Source organism: Oryctolagus cuniculus, chromosome 1 (assembly GCF_051225735.1).
Source record: "Oryctolagus cuniculus isolate XC-2025 breed Fujian yellow rabbit chromosome 1, ASM5122573v1, whole genome shotgun sequence".
NCBI lineage: Eukaryota > Metazoa > Chordata > Mammalia > Lagomorpha > Leporidae > Oryctolagus > Oryctolagus cuniculus.
Genome location: NC_142867.1, coordinates 76,739,106 through 76,758,493, shown reverse-complemented (window position 1 = coordinate 76,758,493; position 19,388 = coordinate 76,739,106). Strand labels below are relative to the sequence as shown.

Here is a 19,388-nt window from a genome sequence, read left to right as displayed (position 1 = left end):
TCATATGTTGCAGGTGGCAGCAAGTGAGGCTTTTACATAAACTATCTTTTTAATTTGCATCTTAATCAGAAATATAACAATAAATTAACCACCATTCAAGTTAGAACTGTTCATTCATTAATTCTACCCTACGTTGGCTATCATTGTCTTGAGAATCAACTGACTAGTGAAGTTTACAATATAAGGTTACATGTATTACCCTTACATAATTTATAAAAAATTTCATGTATGTGGATAGGTGCATGGAACCACTGCTTTTCCAGGTGCAGTAGCAGGGAGCTAGATTGGAAGTATAGCAGTCAGGACTCAAACCTGTGCCCATATGGGATGCTGGTGCTGTAGGTCGCGGCTTTTACCGGCTGAGCCACAGCAGTGACCCTAAGATTTAAATTTTTAACTTTATTTTTGAATTCATTTGAAAGGAAGGCAGGGAGGGAGGCAGAGGGAGCGGGGATGGACAGGGAGAGAGGGAGAGGAGAGAGATGCTCATCAGTTGGTTCACTCCTTAAATCCAAATGATTGCGATCAGGTGCTCCTCTTGTGAGTGGGAGGGACCCAAGTGCTTGAGTCATGTGCTGCCTCCCAGGTTGCATATTAACAGGAAGCTTGAATAGGAAACAGAGCTGGGATTCAAACCCATGCCCTCTGATATGGGATGAGCATGAAATAGCTAACCACTGTGCCAAATGCCCATTCCATGTAGTGGGCACTGGCATATGTTGTTCTACTTAATCCCAGGACCTGTGAGAATTGAAGCTAAGAGAATTTTTTTTTTTTTTTTGACAGGCAGAGTTAGAGAGACAGAGAGAAAGGTCTTCCTTCTGTTGGTTCACCCCCCAAATGGCCGCCAGGCCTGCGCGCTGCACTGATCAGAAGCCAGGAGCCAGGTGCTTCCTCCTGGTCTCCCATGTGGGTGCAGGGCCCAAGCGCTTGGGCCATCCTCCACTGCCTTCCTGGGCCACAGCAGAGAGCTGGACTGGAAGAGGAGCAACTGGGACAGGATCTGGTGTGCTGGCACCGCAGGTGGAGGATTAGCTTGAGCTGCGGCGCCGGCCAGGATAATTTTTTTAAGATAAGAGTATTACACGTACTATGTGAACGTCTATTGGCTAGCATTGTATTTTGCTTTACAACTGCAGATTACTTAGTCACAACTATGGAAATATACTAGGTTATTGAAATCAGGTGTTTAACCAGTTTCTTATGACAGTTCATGAAATTTATGATTATTTTATCTTGTGTCAGGAAATTAGGAATACAACTATACAATAATGTTAGCTTACTACTTTTCTTAGATTGTAATATAATTTTAAAATCATATTTTTCAGATACTGATCGAGCTTTATCATTATTGGAAGAATATTGCAAAAAGTTAAGGAGACCAGAGGAACAGCTGCTGAAAAATGCTGTTAAAAAGGTGATGAGTATCTTTAAGAGCAGCTTATTCCAAGCTTTGCTAGGTATGTGTTAAAAAATTCTTTACCATATTAGTGGTCAGAGTGGGGCTTAATGGTTTGAATAATGTGGTAAAAGAACCTGATGTTAACCAAATTTCAAACGAATAACTTCTTGGTAGTGGAATGGAGGATTTTTGTTTACTTTGTTTTCTTTTCTTATTCAAGGTTAACTTAGAAAAGAATTGTTAAAAAATATAAATCAATATGGATTACTGAAAAAATATATAGTGAAGAAATTTTCTTATAGAGGAAAAATTTTCACAGGAGAAAAAAACCCCGAGTATTTTACTGTAAAAAATTGAGGATGAATGTGATAAAGAAATTGCCTTCTTCTAGAAATGAATGGTCTAACATGAAAATCACAGATTATAATCAGAATCAAAGTTTTACTGTAAAATAAAATAAAGCACTCTTTCATATTCTTTGCTTTTCTTAATAGGAAAATTTGATATCCAGAACTGAAAAGTCTATTGAAAAATCTCAGTGTTTTGGGATTCTTCCTAATTTTGTGAATCAAACTATATGATGTTTTACCTTATGCTTATTCTCCAACTTGTTAAGAATTGTGAAGAAAATAAAGGATATGATTTGCTTATATTGTTATGCATAGATATTTGGAATTTTGCGAAAGTTAGCTTTTCTTTTTTCATATTTTAGGAGATAAACTAAAGATATAAATATTCCCACCAAAAAAATCTTACTGAATAATTCTTAAAAACCTACATTGCGAGTATATTTCACTTTGTGTTTCTATGGGGGTGCAAACTGTTGAAATCTTTACTTAATGCATACTAAACTGATCTTCTGTAAAAAAAAAAAAAAAAAAAAAAGAAGAAATTATCAACTCCCAACTTGACTCTCACTGGGATTAAACATGACAATAGGTCTGATCTGATTTCATCATCATTTAAAAAATCATCTATTATTTTTCACTATGTTTCTGTGTGGGAGCAAACTGTTGAAATCTTTACTTAATGTATGCTAAACTGATCTTCTGTATATAAAGAGAATCGAAAATGTATCCTCATGTGAATGGAAGGGGAGAGGGAGTGGGAAAGGGGAGGGTTGTGGGTGGGAAGGACGGTATGGGGGGGAAGCCATTGTAATCCATAAGCTGTACTTTGGAAATTTATATTCATTAAATAAAAGTTAAAAAAAATGACAAGATAATAAAAAAAGATGAAACTTAACCTTAAAAAAAAACCTACACTGCATACAGTATGTTTTAAAGAAATAACTGAGCTTACTATTTATTTTCATGGCTTTTTCAGGTCTAGTGGTTCTTGACATGACATCTAAAAATGGGAATTTATGAGGCTTAATCTTAAATTTTTTACTTGTGTTCTCATAATGTCTATACTTACTGATAAGAACTCCAACTTTACAGTTTGAATATAATTTTAAAAATCACTAAATGTCAAACATCTGAAAATCAGTTTATTGAATAGAAATAGAAGTAAAAAGCTTTATAGGATTATTGTGGGTTATTTTATTTTATTTTTTTAAAGATGTATTTATTGGCCGGCGCCGCGGCTCACTAGGGTAATCCTCCGCCTTGCGGTGCCGGACACCGGGTTCTAGTCCCGGTCGGGGCGCCGGATTCTGTCCCGGTTGCCCCTCTTCCAGGCCAGCTCTCTGCTGTGGCCAGGGAGTGCAGTGGAGGATGGCCCAAGTGCTTGGGTCCTGCACCCCATGGGAGACCAGGATAAGTACCTGGCTCCTGCCATTGGATCAGCGCGGTGCGCCGGCCGCAGCGCGCCAGCCGTGGCGGCCATTGGAGGGTGAACCAATGGCAAAGGAAGACCTTTCTCTCTGTCTCTCTCTCTCATTGTCCACTCTGCCTGTCAAAAAAAAAAAAAATGTATTTATTTATTTGAAAGTCAGAGTTACAGAGAGAGAAGGAGAGGCAGGGAGAGGTCTTCCATCTGCTGATTCACTCCCTAACTGGCCACAGCTGTAGGAGCTGCGCCAATCCGAAACCAGGAGCTTCCTCCTGGTCTCCCACATGAGTGCAGGGGCCCAAGTCCTTGCACCCTCTTCTGCTTTCTCAGGCCATAGCAGAGAGCTGGATTGGAAGTGGAGCAGCCCAGACTTGAATCGGTGACCAAATGGGATGCCAGCACTACAGATGGCAGCTTTACCCCCAGTGCTGGCCCAGGTTAATTTATTTAAAATATTTTATTATAGGGGCCTGGTGCTGTGGTACAGCAGTTAAAGCCCCAGCCTACAGCACAGGCTTCCCATATGGGCTTTGATTTGAGTTCTGCTTGCTCCACTTCTGATCCAGCTCTCTGCTATGGCCTGGGAAAGCAGTAGAAGATGGCTCAAGTCCTTGGTCCCTGTACCTATGTTGAAGACTTGGAAGAAATTCCTGGCTCCTAGCTTTGGATCAGCTCAGCTTTGGCCATTGTGGTGTTCTGGGGAGTGAACCAGCAGATAGAAGACCTCTGTCTGTCTGTCTCTCCAACTCTGTCTTTCAAATAAATAAAAATTTTTTAAAAAATTAACTATTCTATTGTGGCTAGCAAGAATTAATCACAAAAATAACTGTAATCATCTCAGCTGGCATTAAATAAAAGTAACTCTCAGTAGAGGCTCACAGAATTTAAATAAACTCGGTCATTAGAGAATAGTATTTGAGAGGGCATTTTGAAACCACAGGTTTCACAATTAAAAACTAATTGTTTCATATAGTTGATAATTAGCAAAGACCATTAATTAAATGGCAGTGTATCTAAATAGATTTGTGTGCTGTATTTGTTTAAGACTGGTTAAATCTTTTAAGAGCCTGAGCTTTTGAGAACTTGATTTAGGAAGGGCATTTTTGGATGATTTAGATAACTCTTCATTTTGATAATGTAATCATTTGATAACATAATATTACCTAGGACATAAAACAAATGAGTGCCATATAATTGCATTTTGCCATTATTTTAAGTGAGTGATAAATATCTTGGCTTAAAACCTGTGGTGAAATTTGAATTTCTCTAAAATGAAAGGCAACAATAATCTGTAAAAAGCTGTTATGTAAGCAATCCCAATGCCCAGCTTTGAGTGAATAGATTTGCTTTAGCTGATCTTTAAAATTCATTTTAGGATAAACCTGAGTACAAATAATGGAGTACCATTGCACAACAAAAATAATTTTCTGTTGAATTCTGTGTGGGTAGCTAAATACTGATTTCTTCTTATTGAATGTTTGAGTGTGTCACTGTATTTTCTTTAAGGACACAAAAGAAGAAAGTCATATAGCCTTTTACATCCTGAAGAGGATTTATATTTTTGTAAAAGCATAGATAGGGAGGCATTGATAGATAGGACATTGTTTGTGTTTTAAAATTTGCTTTGTATCTGAACCAATTTCCTCAGTCTTTTTTTTGTTTGTTTGTTTGTTTATAAGTAATAGTAACTTTACCCATTGTTTTGATATAGTACATGGAAAGAGTATATTGCAGGAGTCCCCACTAACTGCAACAACACAAGGGAATTATAATGCAGAAAAAGGACAAAAATGGATGATAAATTATGTTACTATCATTGTATAATGTGCTTTAAGTCTTACATGTGACTGGGAAACCAAATCCTCTTTTTTACAAATGAAAAGCATCACTAACTGTACAAATGAATGCTATCTTCATTTTGTGATCTTTCATGATATGCTAGAAAAGAACACTACTATATCTCGGTATCATCTTTGAGGACAAAAATTCTGCCTATATAACTGTGACCAGTATTATAGGGTACAAAACATTTATAAATTTGTTTTGTGGTAACACAACAGAATATGATAACAAAAGCATTAGTTTTTAAATTAATTTTAAAAATATAGCTTTAATTATAAAGGTAATCATTTGGATTTTTTTTGTAATGAAGGAGAATATAAAATCCATTGATAAAATACAAGCTATGTGATAAGCATGGAGAATGATGAACTGTTTAACTTTATTCTAAAGCCCCTGTATTAATTCTTTTGATTTCTCATTTTAACAATAGCTGAAAGTGGAAAAAAGTCACTTTTGTTATTTTGAAAATTAGTAATCAATGTTCATTGAGGTACAAATACAAAAAATATTAAAAAGGGCAATATGCTAGAAGCTACACATTTTGATGCCAGGACTAGGGTGACATCTTGTGGCAAAACTAAGAAAAAAGCTTATCCTATGGAAAATCACAGTTTTATGGTGATTACAATATCAGTACCTTCAAAATTTGCATATAAGTGGATTGGAATCCCATGATTTCCTACAAGCTAATTTAAGTCTTTCATTTAGAGTAACTAAAATATTTGGATTCTCAAGGCACTCTACTAGGTTATTCTTCATTTTGATGAGAAGTGGCAAGATGGAACATTTTTCTTATTTTTATAGTCTTCAAAGTCTACTTTGAAAACTTAAGTCTCTGTATTACCATCACAATTATTTATTTAAAAATGTTAATACAATGGGTCAATTCATTTTTATGTGTGTGACACAAATATCCTTTGTTTTTATAATTTGTTGAGAATTGTGTCTTATTCTTTAGTCATTACTTACACAAGTATGGAAAGGACTACACATATTTCATCCTTTTCTGGAATCTTACTTGCCTTGTTTATCTAATTTGTCCTCTCGTTTCACTATTTGAGAGGAAAATTTTGGGAAAGACTTACAACAGAATGGGCAATAAAGTGGTACTTTATTTAAAACTCTACTAGTAGTGATATCTTACAAAAAAGTGCCCATCCTGTTTTATGGAGACTGGTAAACCTTATGTATCAGACTCTGTGTTAGAGTATAATATTTCTTATTTCCTTAAAACTTAACAGGGAGCCTTATGGCTACTTGAGATTAGTAGCAATAGGGGTTATACAACAAATGTATACATATTGGGATTTATCATTTCCTTGTTGGAAACTTCTGCCTTGTTCCTCCTTGCTAGAAGCTTTAACCAGCCCTTTGATTATATCTCACAACGTTTTGTTCATATTACTATAAAGCACTTACTATGTTTTCTTGTAATAAATTGAATACATTTTTACTCCCCCCAAGAGTCTGAGTAGTTTGAGGCTGGGGATTATATCTAATTAAGCTTTGTACCCCCAGAATGTGGATCGCTAAAGATAAAAATAGGCCTTTATTGCATTTTTATTTACTCAGTTTTTAAAATTCCTGTCATGTGATAGACATTGTGCTAAGCAATGGAGATGTAGGAGTGAACTACAGAGCGTGGTCCTTACCTTTAAGGGCAAGTGGAGAAAAGAGACATAAAATAAGGAACTAGTTAATTATTAATAATAATGGTGTTAAGGGTACAAAATAAATATGTATAATGGGTTTGTCACATTTTAGTTTGAGTAAAAAAAATCCAGCTACATATTTTCCCCAAATAGTAATTCTAATGTACTATTTTTATTTCAAAATAATATTTACTTGAAACCATCATGGCTACTTTGGTCTTATGTGTACTTTCTGCCACCTGATCATTAAGACATCAAAGATTTTTTTTTTTTATAGATGATGGTGATTGTAAAGATCCATAGAGTTGGGTGAATTTGGGGCAACTTGGCTGTAATTTTCTAAAAGAGAGATTCTCCAAGCATGGTTCTTGGACCAGCAGCACCGGTCTCTTGTCAAGTTGGTTAGCATCGTAAATTTTTGGGTCTCAACCCAGACCTACTGAATCAGAAACTCTAAGTAGGGCTCAGCAAATAGTGATTTCGTAATCCTTCCAGGTGATTCTGAGGCATGTTAATGTTTGAGAACATGTGTTCTAAATGGGTAGATATTTAGCCATCTGGAGAAAGTAAAGTAATTGTTATTAATCTTTAACAAGTATAATGAATCATTCCCTTTCTGGAATGTATGTCTCAAAAGAATTCACAAATATCACTGTGGCATCTAAGTTTCCTTTGGAAATGAGATAGTATATACAGTAGTATGCCTGAAATATATAAGTGATTTTTTCCCTTTTTTATACTTAATGAAAATTTGTACCTCTGTTACTGTGGATGGAGAACAGTGAAGCTACATTGAGATGCTGCTGTTTGGCAGTAGGTGAGAGACTCACTCGATAATGCTTGCTGCATGTGTTTTGGTGAAACAAACAAGTTACATGTTACAGACCTTAAAATAAGTCTTGACTGGTTAAAACAATGAATTATTAAATTTTGAGATGCTAAGATCTACTATATTCCTGCTTAATTGTTTACAAAATCATGTAAATGAAAATGAGTGTAGGTATTCCAGTTACTGCATTTGAGTAATAATAATTAACAAGATATTCATGAAATGTTTAAATGTGTAGACATATGCATGTGGATGTTTCTAAAACCAAATCTCTACTTAAGCTTAAAATCAATTGGGAAGGTAATATTCACAGATGTGCTAAAAAGTACAAGACAGCGTGTAGTCAAGGACTAAACTTTGGGATCTGAACCAAAGCATTATGGGAGTTCAGAGAAGCATGAGGTTATTATAGTTTGGTGTTATCATGAAAGCTTTTAAATAAAATGGAAACGAGCTGAGTCTTTTCACTGATAGGATGTGGGTTGGAAGAGAGGATGGAGAAAGACATTTTCCCTGTGCATCCATCTGTTCATTCATTTGCAGTATATTTATTGGATACTATGCCAAGCACTGTGATACACACTTGGGAGAGGGCATTAAGCAAAATTTCATAGTTTATATTAACAATTATGATAGGGGCCGGCGCCGAGGCTCACTTGGTTAATCCTCTGCCTGCGGTTCCGGCATCCCATATGGGCCCTGGGTTCTAGTCCCGATTGTTCCTCTTCCAGTCCAGCTCTTTGCTGTGGCCCGAGAAGGCAGTGGAGGATGGCCCAAGTGCTTGGGCCCCTGCACCTGCATGGGAGACCAGAAAGAAGCACCTGGCTCCTGGCTTCGGATTGGCGCAGCACCGGCCATGGCGGCCATTTGGGGAGTGAACCAAAAAAAGGAAGACCTTTGTCTCTGTCTCTCTCTCTCTCTCACTGTCTGTAACTCTACCTGTCAAATAAATTAAAAAAACACAATTGTGATAAGTGCTACAAAAGGGAATTAGAGGTTGCTACAAGTGAGAAATTTAACTTTAGCAGTGGAATCAGGGAAAACTTAAAAGAGTGGTATCTGAAGTGTTGAAAATTACACGGATTCATAGAGGCTCAAAGGAGAGTGAGAAATGTTTCTGACTAGAATAGGAGTTCAATATGTTCTTGATACTTAGTCTCTTAAATGTTCCCTAGTAGTTGGACAGAATGTCAAGTTTGACCTGTTTCTTCCATAGACTTTTAAGTCTTTAAGTTTGAGGGTATACTTGAGGTATAAGAATAGTAAGGAAAAGATGTGACTAAATTGTTATGATTCCCTTAGTGGTGTGTTTTATGTCAGGTGGGCTCTTAAGTTAAATCTGACACTTTGGGTTCTGCTATTCTTGGCTCTGAACTTCTTATATTTACTGTAAGACTTGTCACTATGGGCAGGTGTTTGACACAGTGGTTAACATGATGCTTGGGACACCTGCATCTCATATCAGAGTGCCTGGGTTTGATTTCTGGCTCTGCTCTCAATTGCAGCTTCCTGATCATCTGTACTCCCAGAGGCAACAGGTGATGGCTCAAATAGTTGTGTCCTTTCCATCTGTGTGAAAGACCTGGGTTAAATTCCTGGCTCCTGCCTTTGGCCTGGCCCACCCTCAGCTATTGTGTGCATTTGGAGAGTAAATCAGAGGATGAGAGATCTCTGTCTCTTGGATTTTCTCTCTTTCAGATACATAAAATAAATTTAAAAGAAGGATTTATGGGGGACTAGTGTTGTGGTGCAGTTTGTTAAGACATGGCTTGCAACACTGGTATCCCATATGGGAGCAAAGGTTTGAGTCCCAGTTTATTGCTTCTGATCTAGCTCCCTGCTAATGCTTGAGGGAAAGCAAGGAAAGTGGACCCAAGTACTTGGGTCCCTGCCATTCACCTGGGAAATCTAGGTGGAGTTTTGGGCTCCTGAATTCAGCCTGGCTCCGATCTTCTGTTGTGGCCATTTGGGGGAGTAAACCAGAGGATGGAAGATCTCTCTCTAATCTCTACCTCTCCTTCCCTCTGGGTCAATTGGCCTTTCAAATAAATAAAAAAAAAAATCTTAAAAAAAAAAATCCAAAGATTTATGTCACCAGATGGCACCATTTAACTAAATTTATGTGCTTCAGAGTCTTATGAGGCTGCTTGTTTCTGCATGCTGAATGATTTTATTTGTACTGTAGCTGAAATAGGAAAAAAATCATTTCAATGGCTTATGAGACTTCTTTACACAATAATGTCATGAAACCTGAAAGGTCTGTTTGAAGCATAAATGAATCTGGTGATTTCTGCTAGGTATATAATAAATGAAAATTTGATGATGGCCACTGTAACTAGAAAGTGGTAGTTGGCAAAAAAGAACACAATATGTTTTCCTAACCGGGTTTTCCAATAGCAGAAATACTAATATTTCTAACATTATAGGCTTGAATTCAACATTCAGTTGTTGAAATACTTTCAGGGAGTTGATAGACATAACAAAAGTACAGAGAATATTCTGTTATTTTAGGAATAAGAGTATCCTAGATTTTAATTAAATAATTCTGGATTATTTAGAAATAAGTTTTTTCCAGATGTCCTGATTTAGCATGGTAATTATATAAAAAATGAGTTCTCCATTGAGTATATATTCTATTGAACTGTGAAACTAATGAAATTAGTGTAACATGATACAGACTGTTTTCCTTAGTGTAAACATCCAACCACAAGGAAATCAGAATTTATTACTTGGTTAAAAACCTCCTTAATATTTTTTCTTCCTTTAAGTAGAATTAATTACTCTCTCCCTTTGTTTGCATAGTATTTTATTTCTGGTGGAGTACTTACTATTCTATTGTTAATTGATTGCATTTTAGTCTCCTTCAGTACACACTGAGTTTCTTGAATGTAGGAAGGAATTGGTTCTAATTGAACCAATGTCTGGCATGGAATAGTCTTTTCGTTGAATTTCTTTCATTTGACAAAATGTATTTGAACTTTTATTCTTAGAGAGACTACTTTAGACTTTGGAAATTTAATGATAAGACAGATGTGTACTCTGTTTTCATGGAGTTCATGGCTACTAAGGGAGAGACGTTAATCAAGTATAATTGGCATGAGTACTTTAAAATAGGTATTTGGGCTAAACAGATAAAATAAAGGAATTTCTTCAGCTGGTCAAAATCATATTTTTATACTATATTTATTTAAAATATTTAGATACTGTTGGTGAATTAAAACTTCTAGTAGCCTTTTACTAGTCTTAGAATAAAGTTCAAACTTCTTACCTGTAAGATTCCCTATCACCCATGCTTACCTGTCTTATCTCTTTCCTTTTTAGAATCCTCCAGGCACACTGATTTTTGCTGTGCTCTAAATGTTGTCTCAGGATGTTCCCACCTGGTTTTCTTTTGTCTGGGGTACTTTTATACTCAGATCTTTTCATTACTGGTGTGTAAAGTACATTTCCACCTTCTTCCCCAGCTCTATATCATCCCCAAATCACATTTACCATAATGCCCTCTTTTATTTCAATTACTGTGTGTATCACTATGAGAATTTTTTTTTTTTGACAGGCAGAGTTGTACAGTGAGAGAGAGACAGAGAGAAAGGTCTTCCTTTTCTGTTGGTTCACCCCCGAAATGGCCGCTATAGCTGGCATGCTATGGCCAGCGTGCTGCGCCGATCCGAAGCCAAGGAGCCAGGTGCCTCCTCCTGGTCTCCCATGCGGGTGCAGGGCCCAAACACTTGGGCCATCCTCCACTGCCCTCCTGGGCCACAGCAGAGAGCTGGACTGGAAGAGGGGCAACTGGGACAGAATCCGGCGCCCCAACCGGGACTAGAACCTGGGGTGCTGGTGCCACAGGCAGAGGATTAGCCAAGTGAGCCGAGGCGCCAGCTGAGAATTTTTTTGGGTATGCTTATTGCATTTCTCTTCTAGAATGTAAATTTCATAAGAACACTCATCTTACTAGTCCTATTCAATCCTTTATCTTTTACTTTAGTTAAGTACTTAACATATAACAATCACTAAATAAATGACTATAAATTGAATATATGAATAATTGAGTGTTGCAGCATGCCTGGTCCTTTTTAGATTCTCAAGTTAGAAATATACTTATTTGAAAGGAGCAGAAATCTTACTAAGCAACTAGGGTTTTAGATTTATTATATAGGAAGTCCAAAGGTAGGCAAATGCTAGCATTAAGTTAGCATCATAGGAAAGTTCCAGCAAAATGTCTCTTCATTTATTCTGGTGTTTCTCTCATGTTTATTATTTCATGATCATTACATGGTTTCAGTGGTCCTAGATACCATATCCATATGTCAGGCAGCAAGAAAGAGGTATAAAAAAAGAGGATCAGCTTCAATATTCATTGTTCTTTGCTTTGTCAAGAAAGCAAACCATCCCCAGAGCTGCCACCTGTGTCATACCTCCTTCCTAGTATGGATTTTCTTTATGTCATACTGGTCAGAACTGGGTCACATGACCACCACTAACACAAAGGAGGCTAAGAAATGGAGGAAAGTATTGTAATGATTTGTTTAAACCAATCATGAATCTCTGAGGTGGGTACATTGCTGTTGCCCACAAAATTGGTGTCCTATTAGTATAGAATGAGGGGAAAACAGCTATTGAATGAAAAAGTAATGGTATCTGTTGTACATATATTGTCTGTAATCCTCATCAGTATTATTATCCATATTATTAATGTCATCTTAAAAACATAAAAACCAAATTTGTAATAGCTAAGTAAGTTGAAGATTATATAATTATTGACTTCATAACTAACGTTGGATATTGGGAATCTAGACAAATCAGAACTGCAGAGCATGAGGTAGAACTCTAGTTCTATTAGACAAGCTTTCAGAAACTTGATTGAATTTGTAAGTAGAAGAAAAGGACTGAGGGATAATTGTCTTATGTCAAAGGGATCTGAGAGTCAGTAGAGCCTCTAAACCTATGGTATGTGATCTTGGGCAATTCACCTGATCTTTTTGAACTTCGATATCTTGATCTGTAAACATCAGTCATCTCTATGTTCTCTTATGACTCTCGTTTGTGATGGATTCATACTGAGTTCTAATTCTACCTTTTTACTAACTATAATTTTGCTGTACACTTTGTTGCATATTTGCTTAATAGGTAGCTTTAGCATTATTCAAACATAGGGAAAGGATAATTATTTAGCTATAGTCTTTTCTTTTTTGTTAATCATTTTTAAATTGCTTTGCAGGAGAGAAAGCAATTTCTGTTTTAAAACAGTTTTGTTTTAGAAAAAAGAAGAGGAAAAGAGACAACGTTACATTGAAATGCAATTTGTTTCCTTAGAAAAGCAGAGTCAGGTACTGGGGAGAGGAGGACAACCTGGGAATGGGGTAGGAATGAGAGGTTTAGGCTGGTAAAGTGGTAAATTAAGTACCCAGGTAACACCATTCTGTTTGGAAAGATCTTTTTCCATATTCTTGTAATAACCTAAGCTATTAAGTTATTAGAATCTAAGTTATTAGGTTATATAATACTGAGGTAGATTTTCTAATTTTTTTATTCTTCCTCTTATTACATGGATGGCTAAATACAAAGGGTTGATTATTGTGGTTTTCTCATAGTAAATAAAAGCCACATTTTTCAATTCATGATAACAAAGTCAAAAAGTGCGGCCTCAAAGTTGAAGAATATGATCTAGGGGGAATAAAGGAAAAATTCACTCTTTTTCATGCCCAGGGAATGAATTTTTGAAACAGAAAGGAACAATGGAAAGAGAACAATGTGGTCAGATTAGTGTCTGAAAAGGGAAGTCATCCCTGAAAATAGAGTTAATCTTCTATCTGCCAGATTCCTACTTAGGATTTTTGAGGGCAGGCCAGCTGCTATTCATGCTGTTTGAAACTGCTCATCCACACTAGAATATGTATGGTGGTGCAGGCAAAGAATCGCTGGCTTTTAGTTTTCCTGAGTCACTTCTGATTATATTGTTTAATAGCCACAACTGAGAGTCTGGCAGGGGAGCTTCTAGCAGGATGTCATCTACTGGAAGTGGCTTTGTAGCAGAGTCTGGCTGCTTTCTGAGGCTGAGTGGGAATTATAACATGACTTCAGGGAGGAATGTAGGAGTGTAATGCCAGTAGAACCCAAGGTGAATATGGTCAGCCAGGCAGAGCCCCTGGGAGCATTTTCTGAGCCAATAAAACAGGTCCCAGGTCCAAACAGTTTTACATTCCACATTAGAGGTCAGAAAATTGCCAAAGGATAGCATATTGCTCTACATAAGCTAACTGATTTCTACTGTAAGACTATGAAGGAAGATAAGCCACATACTTCCCGTTATCCCCTATATGCCTGGGCAATGTTTTAAAGAGAAGGAGGAAGCAGGATGAAAGGGAGACTTTAAGAGTGAGAAGTTTTAACTGACAGAGATTGTTTAAATGTTTGTATCAAATGATTTTTTTTTTGACAGAGTGGACAGTAAGAGGGAGAGACAGAGGGAAAGGTCTTCCTTTGCTGTTGGTTCATCTTCTAATGGCCACTGCAGTTGGCATGCTGCTGCCGGCGCACCGCGCTGATCCGAAGGCAGGAGCCAGGTGCTTCTCCTGGTCTCCCATGGGGTTCAGGGCCCAAGCACTTGGGCCATCCTCCACTGCCCTCCCTGGCCACAGCAGAGAGCTGGCCTGGAAGAGGAGCAACTGGGACAGAATCCGGTGCCCCAATCGGGACTAGAACCCGGTGTGCCGGTGCTGCAGGTGGATGATTAGCCTGTTGAGCTGCAGTGCCGGCCTCAAATGATATTTTATTCCTATTTTTTAATATTTTATTTTTTGAGATAATGTAATTCTGATTCATATTAATATCAAAGGCTTTTTGGCACTACTAAATAAAGAGTTCATTCAACAAATAAAAGATAAAAAGACCATAATCCAGCAGGAAAATAGAAGAGGCTATGTTCAATAATCAGAGGAAAAGATGTTCTGGTCACAAAACATTAAAACTGCAGTAATATGTAATTCCTATAATTTGTTTGACAAGTGTTTTGTATTTTCTCTTGAAACCTTTTATTTAAGGTACACAAACTTCATGCATTTCATGAGTACAACTTAAGGAACATAGTGATTCTTCCCACCATACCTGCCCTCCCACCTGCCTTTTTCCCTTTTTCCTCTCATATTCTCATTTTTTACTACATAGAAGAAAAACTCTATACTAAATAAAGAGTTCAACAAATAGTATAAAAAAACAAGTTGTTCCTCAACAGTTTTTTGATTTCTCTCTTGATTTCTTCTTTGACTCACTGTTCATTAAGGAGCATGTTGTTCAGTCTCCATGTGTTTGCATATGTTCTAGAGATTCTTGAGTTATTGATTTCCAGCTTCATTCCACTGTGGTCAGAGAAGATGCACGGTATGATTTTGATTTTTTTTTCTTAAATTACTGAGGCTTGTTTTATGGCCTAGCATGTGGTCTATCCTAGAGAAAGTTCCATGCACTGGTGAGAAGAATGTGTATTCTGGAACTGTAGGATGAAAAGTTCTATAGATATCCATTAGGTCCATTTGGTCTATAGTGTTGATTAACTGTTGCGTGCTTGCTGATTTTCTGTCTGGTTGTCCATTGCTGAGAGTGGGGTATTGAAGTCCCATTACTATTGTATAGGAGTTTATCTCCCTTTAGATCCATTAATATTTCTCTTAAATAGCCAGGTGCCCTGCAATTAGGTGTGTATACATTTATACATTGTATAGTGCTGTTCTTTGTCTAACAGTTTTTGTGTTAATGTCTATTTTGTCTGATATTAGGATGGCTACACCAGCTCTTTTTTTTGATTTCTATTGGCATGAATATCTTTTTCCATCCTTTCACTTCCAGTCTGCATGTATCTTTGTTGGTGAAATGTGTTTCTTGTAGGCAACAAATAGATGGGTTTTGTTTTTTAATCCGTTCAGCTAGTCTGTATCTTTTAACTGGAGAGCTGAGGCCATTTACATTCATTGATAAGTAACTTGGCCCTGCCATTTTCCCATAAATATTCCTGTTGTTTACTTTGGATTTCCTTTGTACTTTTACTGGGAGATTTTCTTCCTTCACCTTCTATCATAGTGATGACCATGTTTCTGTGTGTAGCACATCCTTAAGCATCTTTTGTAAGACTGGATGATTGGTGATAAATTCTTTCAATTTCTTTTATGGAATATCTTAATTTCACCTTCATTCATAAATGAGAGCTTTGCAGGGTACAGTATTCTGGGTTGACAGTTTTGTCTCTTAAGACTTGGGCTATATCTTGTCATTTTCTCCTAGCCTATAGGGTTTCTGATAAGAAGTCAGCTGTGAGTCTAATTGGAAATCCTCTGAAAGTAATAGGGCATTTCTCTCATGCACATTTTAGAAGCTTTATGTTTTACTGTGAAGAGTTTGACTACAATGTGTAGTGGTGAAGATCTTTTCTGGTCATGTCTATTAGGAGTTCTGTGTGCTTCCTCTACTTATAAGTCCCTTTCGTCCTCCAAATTGGGAAGTATTCTGTAATTATTTCACTAAAAAGGCCTTCTAATTCTATATCTCTTTCCAAGTCTTCAGGAACTCCTATATTGGGTTATTTGATAGTATCCCATAAATCTCCAGCACTGTTTTTTAGTTTTCTGATTTCTTCTTCCTTTTTTTTTTTTTTTGTCTGACTGTAAAATTTCCAGAGATTTGTCTAACTGGGATATTCATTCTTCTGCCTTAATGAGTCTGTTGTTAAGGCTTTCACCATATTTTTTATTTAATCTATTGAATTCTTCATTTCTAATATTTCATTTTGATTTCTCTTTAAAATCTTAATTTCATGGGAAAAATGTTCATTTTTGTCATGTTTGGATTTCTTAAGTTCATGGATTTGCTTCTGATTACTTCTACATACTCCTACAATCAATTTTTTGAATTCTGTTTCTGGAATTTCTTTGCTTTTTAAATTTTCATTCTAGTATTGAAGTGTTGTGTTCCTTTGGAGGTGTCATGTTGTCTTCCTTATTCTTGTTTCTTGAATTGCTGCATTTATTTTTAGGCATTTGTGCAGATATTTGTTGGTATTTTTTTTTCCCTTTGATGGCTTTTATTTTGGACTATGCCTCTGTGGATTAGTGGAATGTCTGCTTTTACAGTGAATACCCTGAGGCGTGTGCTGGGTGTGGCCAGGGGGCTCTGTTCAGTGCCCCAGTGTAAGGGAAGTGTCCAAGGTGACACTCAAATTGGGTGTGGTGAATCTCTTTCTCTCTCTTTTTATCAGAAGGGAGGGTTAATCTGCTCTGTTGACATAGTCACATGCTCACCTCCTCTCTTGCAAGGAGATCAATGCCTGGTCACTAGCCCCTGTGGGTATAATATTCATGCTGCTACAGAAACCACAAAAAGCATCTGTGCAGTCCTCAGTGTAAGCCTGGATCCTGCAACAATGACCTTCAATAGGAAATCAGGGAACCCTGAGCATGTGAAGCTGCCCACAGTGACTGCCCAAAGAACCAGCCACACCCTGTGCCCTCACATGCAGCCACAGTGTTTTCATAGTCCCAGTACACAGGGGCCCAACAGTCATGAGCACCCAGCTCCCTGTCAGTTCTCCCAGCCAGACTCAGGCTTCTCCTCTCAGCTGGTTGCTGGGCATGTGGATACGAGATGGTATAGCTGTTATGTATATCCAAAATATGCCTGCCTCCTCTTGGTTAGTTATAGGATGCCAGGGCTTGGTGTTCAGGGAGAGAGAAACATTCCCCTTTTTATTTCCTCTAGATTGGCTGATAACACTGCCCCTCATAGGGCTCCGAATGGTACTCAGGCCAGGCTCATCCTGCCCCTTTATTGCCAGTGACTTGGGCTGCTGCAGTCTGGTGTCACCTCACTCTCCTAAGCTGCTGCCGATGCTCTTGGTGGCTGGGGTCCTGAGTTGTCCACATCCTCTATGTAGGTCCACAGTGTCTCTCTATTTTGCATAGAGTTTCCTCTAACATTTTCTCCCTAACTCTTCCCTGACATTGCATTCTCTCCACTTTTTTTTTTTTTTTTAAACTATGTTCCCCTAGACTAGAGTAGGAAGCTCCCTCCTTATTCTGCCATCTTGATCTCTCCTTGACAAATGTTTAAAGCAGAGTTTGGCAGAACATTTTATTTGCAGCAAAACTGATAGCTGCAGACTCTTTCATTCATTAATTCATTTTAGCTCCCACAAATAAAGACAACATGGGGTATTTGTCTTTCTGTGTCTGGCTTATTTCATTCAACATAATAACTTCCAGTTCCAACCATTTTGCTGCAAGTGGTAGAATTTCATTCTTTACTTTTTTTAAAATTTTATTTATTTATTTGAGAGGCAGGGTTACAGACAGAGAGAAGGAGAGACAGAGAGGTGTTCCATCCGCTAGTTCACTCCCCAAATGGCTGCAACGGCCAGAGCTGGGCTGTTCTGAAGCCAGGAGCCAGTAGCTTCTTTTGGATCTCCCATGCGAGTACAGGGGCCCAGTACTTGGGAGGAACAGCTAGGACTCAAACTGGTGCCCATTTGGGATGCTAGCACCACCAGTGGGGTACTAACCTACTATGCCACAGTCTGGCCCCAGAACTTTATTCTTTTTGATGGCTGAATAATATTTCATTTTTTGTGTATTACTGTGTATATACATATGTATATACATACAAACACATATATATGTACACACACATTTCTTGTTCTATTCATTTGATTTTGGCTATTGTTAACAGTGCTGCAATAAACATGGTGGAGCAGATACCTCTTTGTTACAGCGAGTTCATGTCTTTTGGGTTTGCTGGATCATATAGCAGGTATATTCTGGTTTATAAAGAAAACTCAATGTTGTTCTCTGCAGTGGCTGCACTAAATAACATTCCCATCAGTTCCCCTTTCTTCATATCCTTGCCACTGTTTACTGCTCCCTACTCTTTGGATAATAGCCATTCTGATGGGGGTGAGGTGATATCTCATTGTGGTTTTGATTTGCATTTTCCTGATGTCTAGTCATATTGAGCATTTTTTGCATATATTTTTGGCTATTTGTATTGAACTGTCTTTTCAGTCTTTTGAGAACTATATTCAGTTATTCTATGCATTTATTGATTGAGGTTTTATTTTTTGTTCAGTTTTTTTGAGTTAACTAAGATATTCTGAATATTAATTGTCAGATAAAGAGCTTACAATTTTTTTTTCATTGTGTTGGTTGTCTATTCACTCTATTGATTGATTCCTTTGCCAGCCAGGCAGAAGCTTCTGAGTTTGATGTATTGCTATTGTCTAGTTTTTCTTTTGTTGCCTGTGCTTTGGGAGACTTATCTAAGAAGTCATTATCTGGATTCCAAGATGGTGGATTAGGGAATGACATACTGAACTAGGCTAGGGATAAACAATAAAATCAATCCACACATCTATAACCAGCTTTTCTTTGACAAATGAGCTAAAATCAATCTCTGGAGCAAGGACAGTTTCTTCAACAAATAATGCTAGGGAAACTGGATCTCCACATGCAGAAGTTATGAAATTTGACCCTGACCTTACACCTTGCACAAAAATCCACTCAAAATGGATCAAAGACCTAATCTATGACTGGATACCATCAAATTACTAGACAACATTGGGGAAACTCTGCAAGACATTGGTATAGGCAAAGACTTCTTGGAAAAGACCCAAGAAGCGCAGGCCATCAAACTGAAATTGACAGGTGGGATTACATAAAGCTGAGAAGCCTCTGCGCTGCCAAAGAAGCACTCAGCAAAGTGAAGAGGCAACCGATAGAAGGGGTGAAAATATTTGCAAACTATGCAACTGATAAAGGGTTAACATCCAGAATCTATAAAGAAAAAAAAAAAAAAGACCTCAAGAAACTCAACAACAACAAAACAATCCTGTTAAGAAATGGACAAAGGA

General features: G+C 37.5%; 1 protein-coding gene across 6 annotated transcripts in view; it reads left to right on the top strand.

The window, feature by feature from the left end:
- DLG2 (discs large MAGUK scaffold protein 2) overlaps positions 1–19,388 on the top strand; it is a 2,253,656-nt gene that overhangs the window by 13,320 nt on the left and 2,220,948 nt on the right. For all 6 annotated transcript variants that reach the window (XM_051821188.3, XM_089332011.1, XM_051821160.3 and 3 more), the window contains one exon: positions 1,329–1,460. In XM_051821188.3, the coding sequence (XP_051677148.1) occupies positions 1,329–1,460 (132 nt within the window). The remainder of the gene's footprint in view (positions 1–1,328; positions 1,461–19,388) is intronic.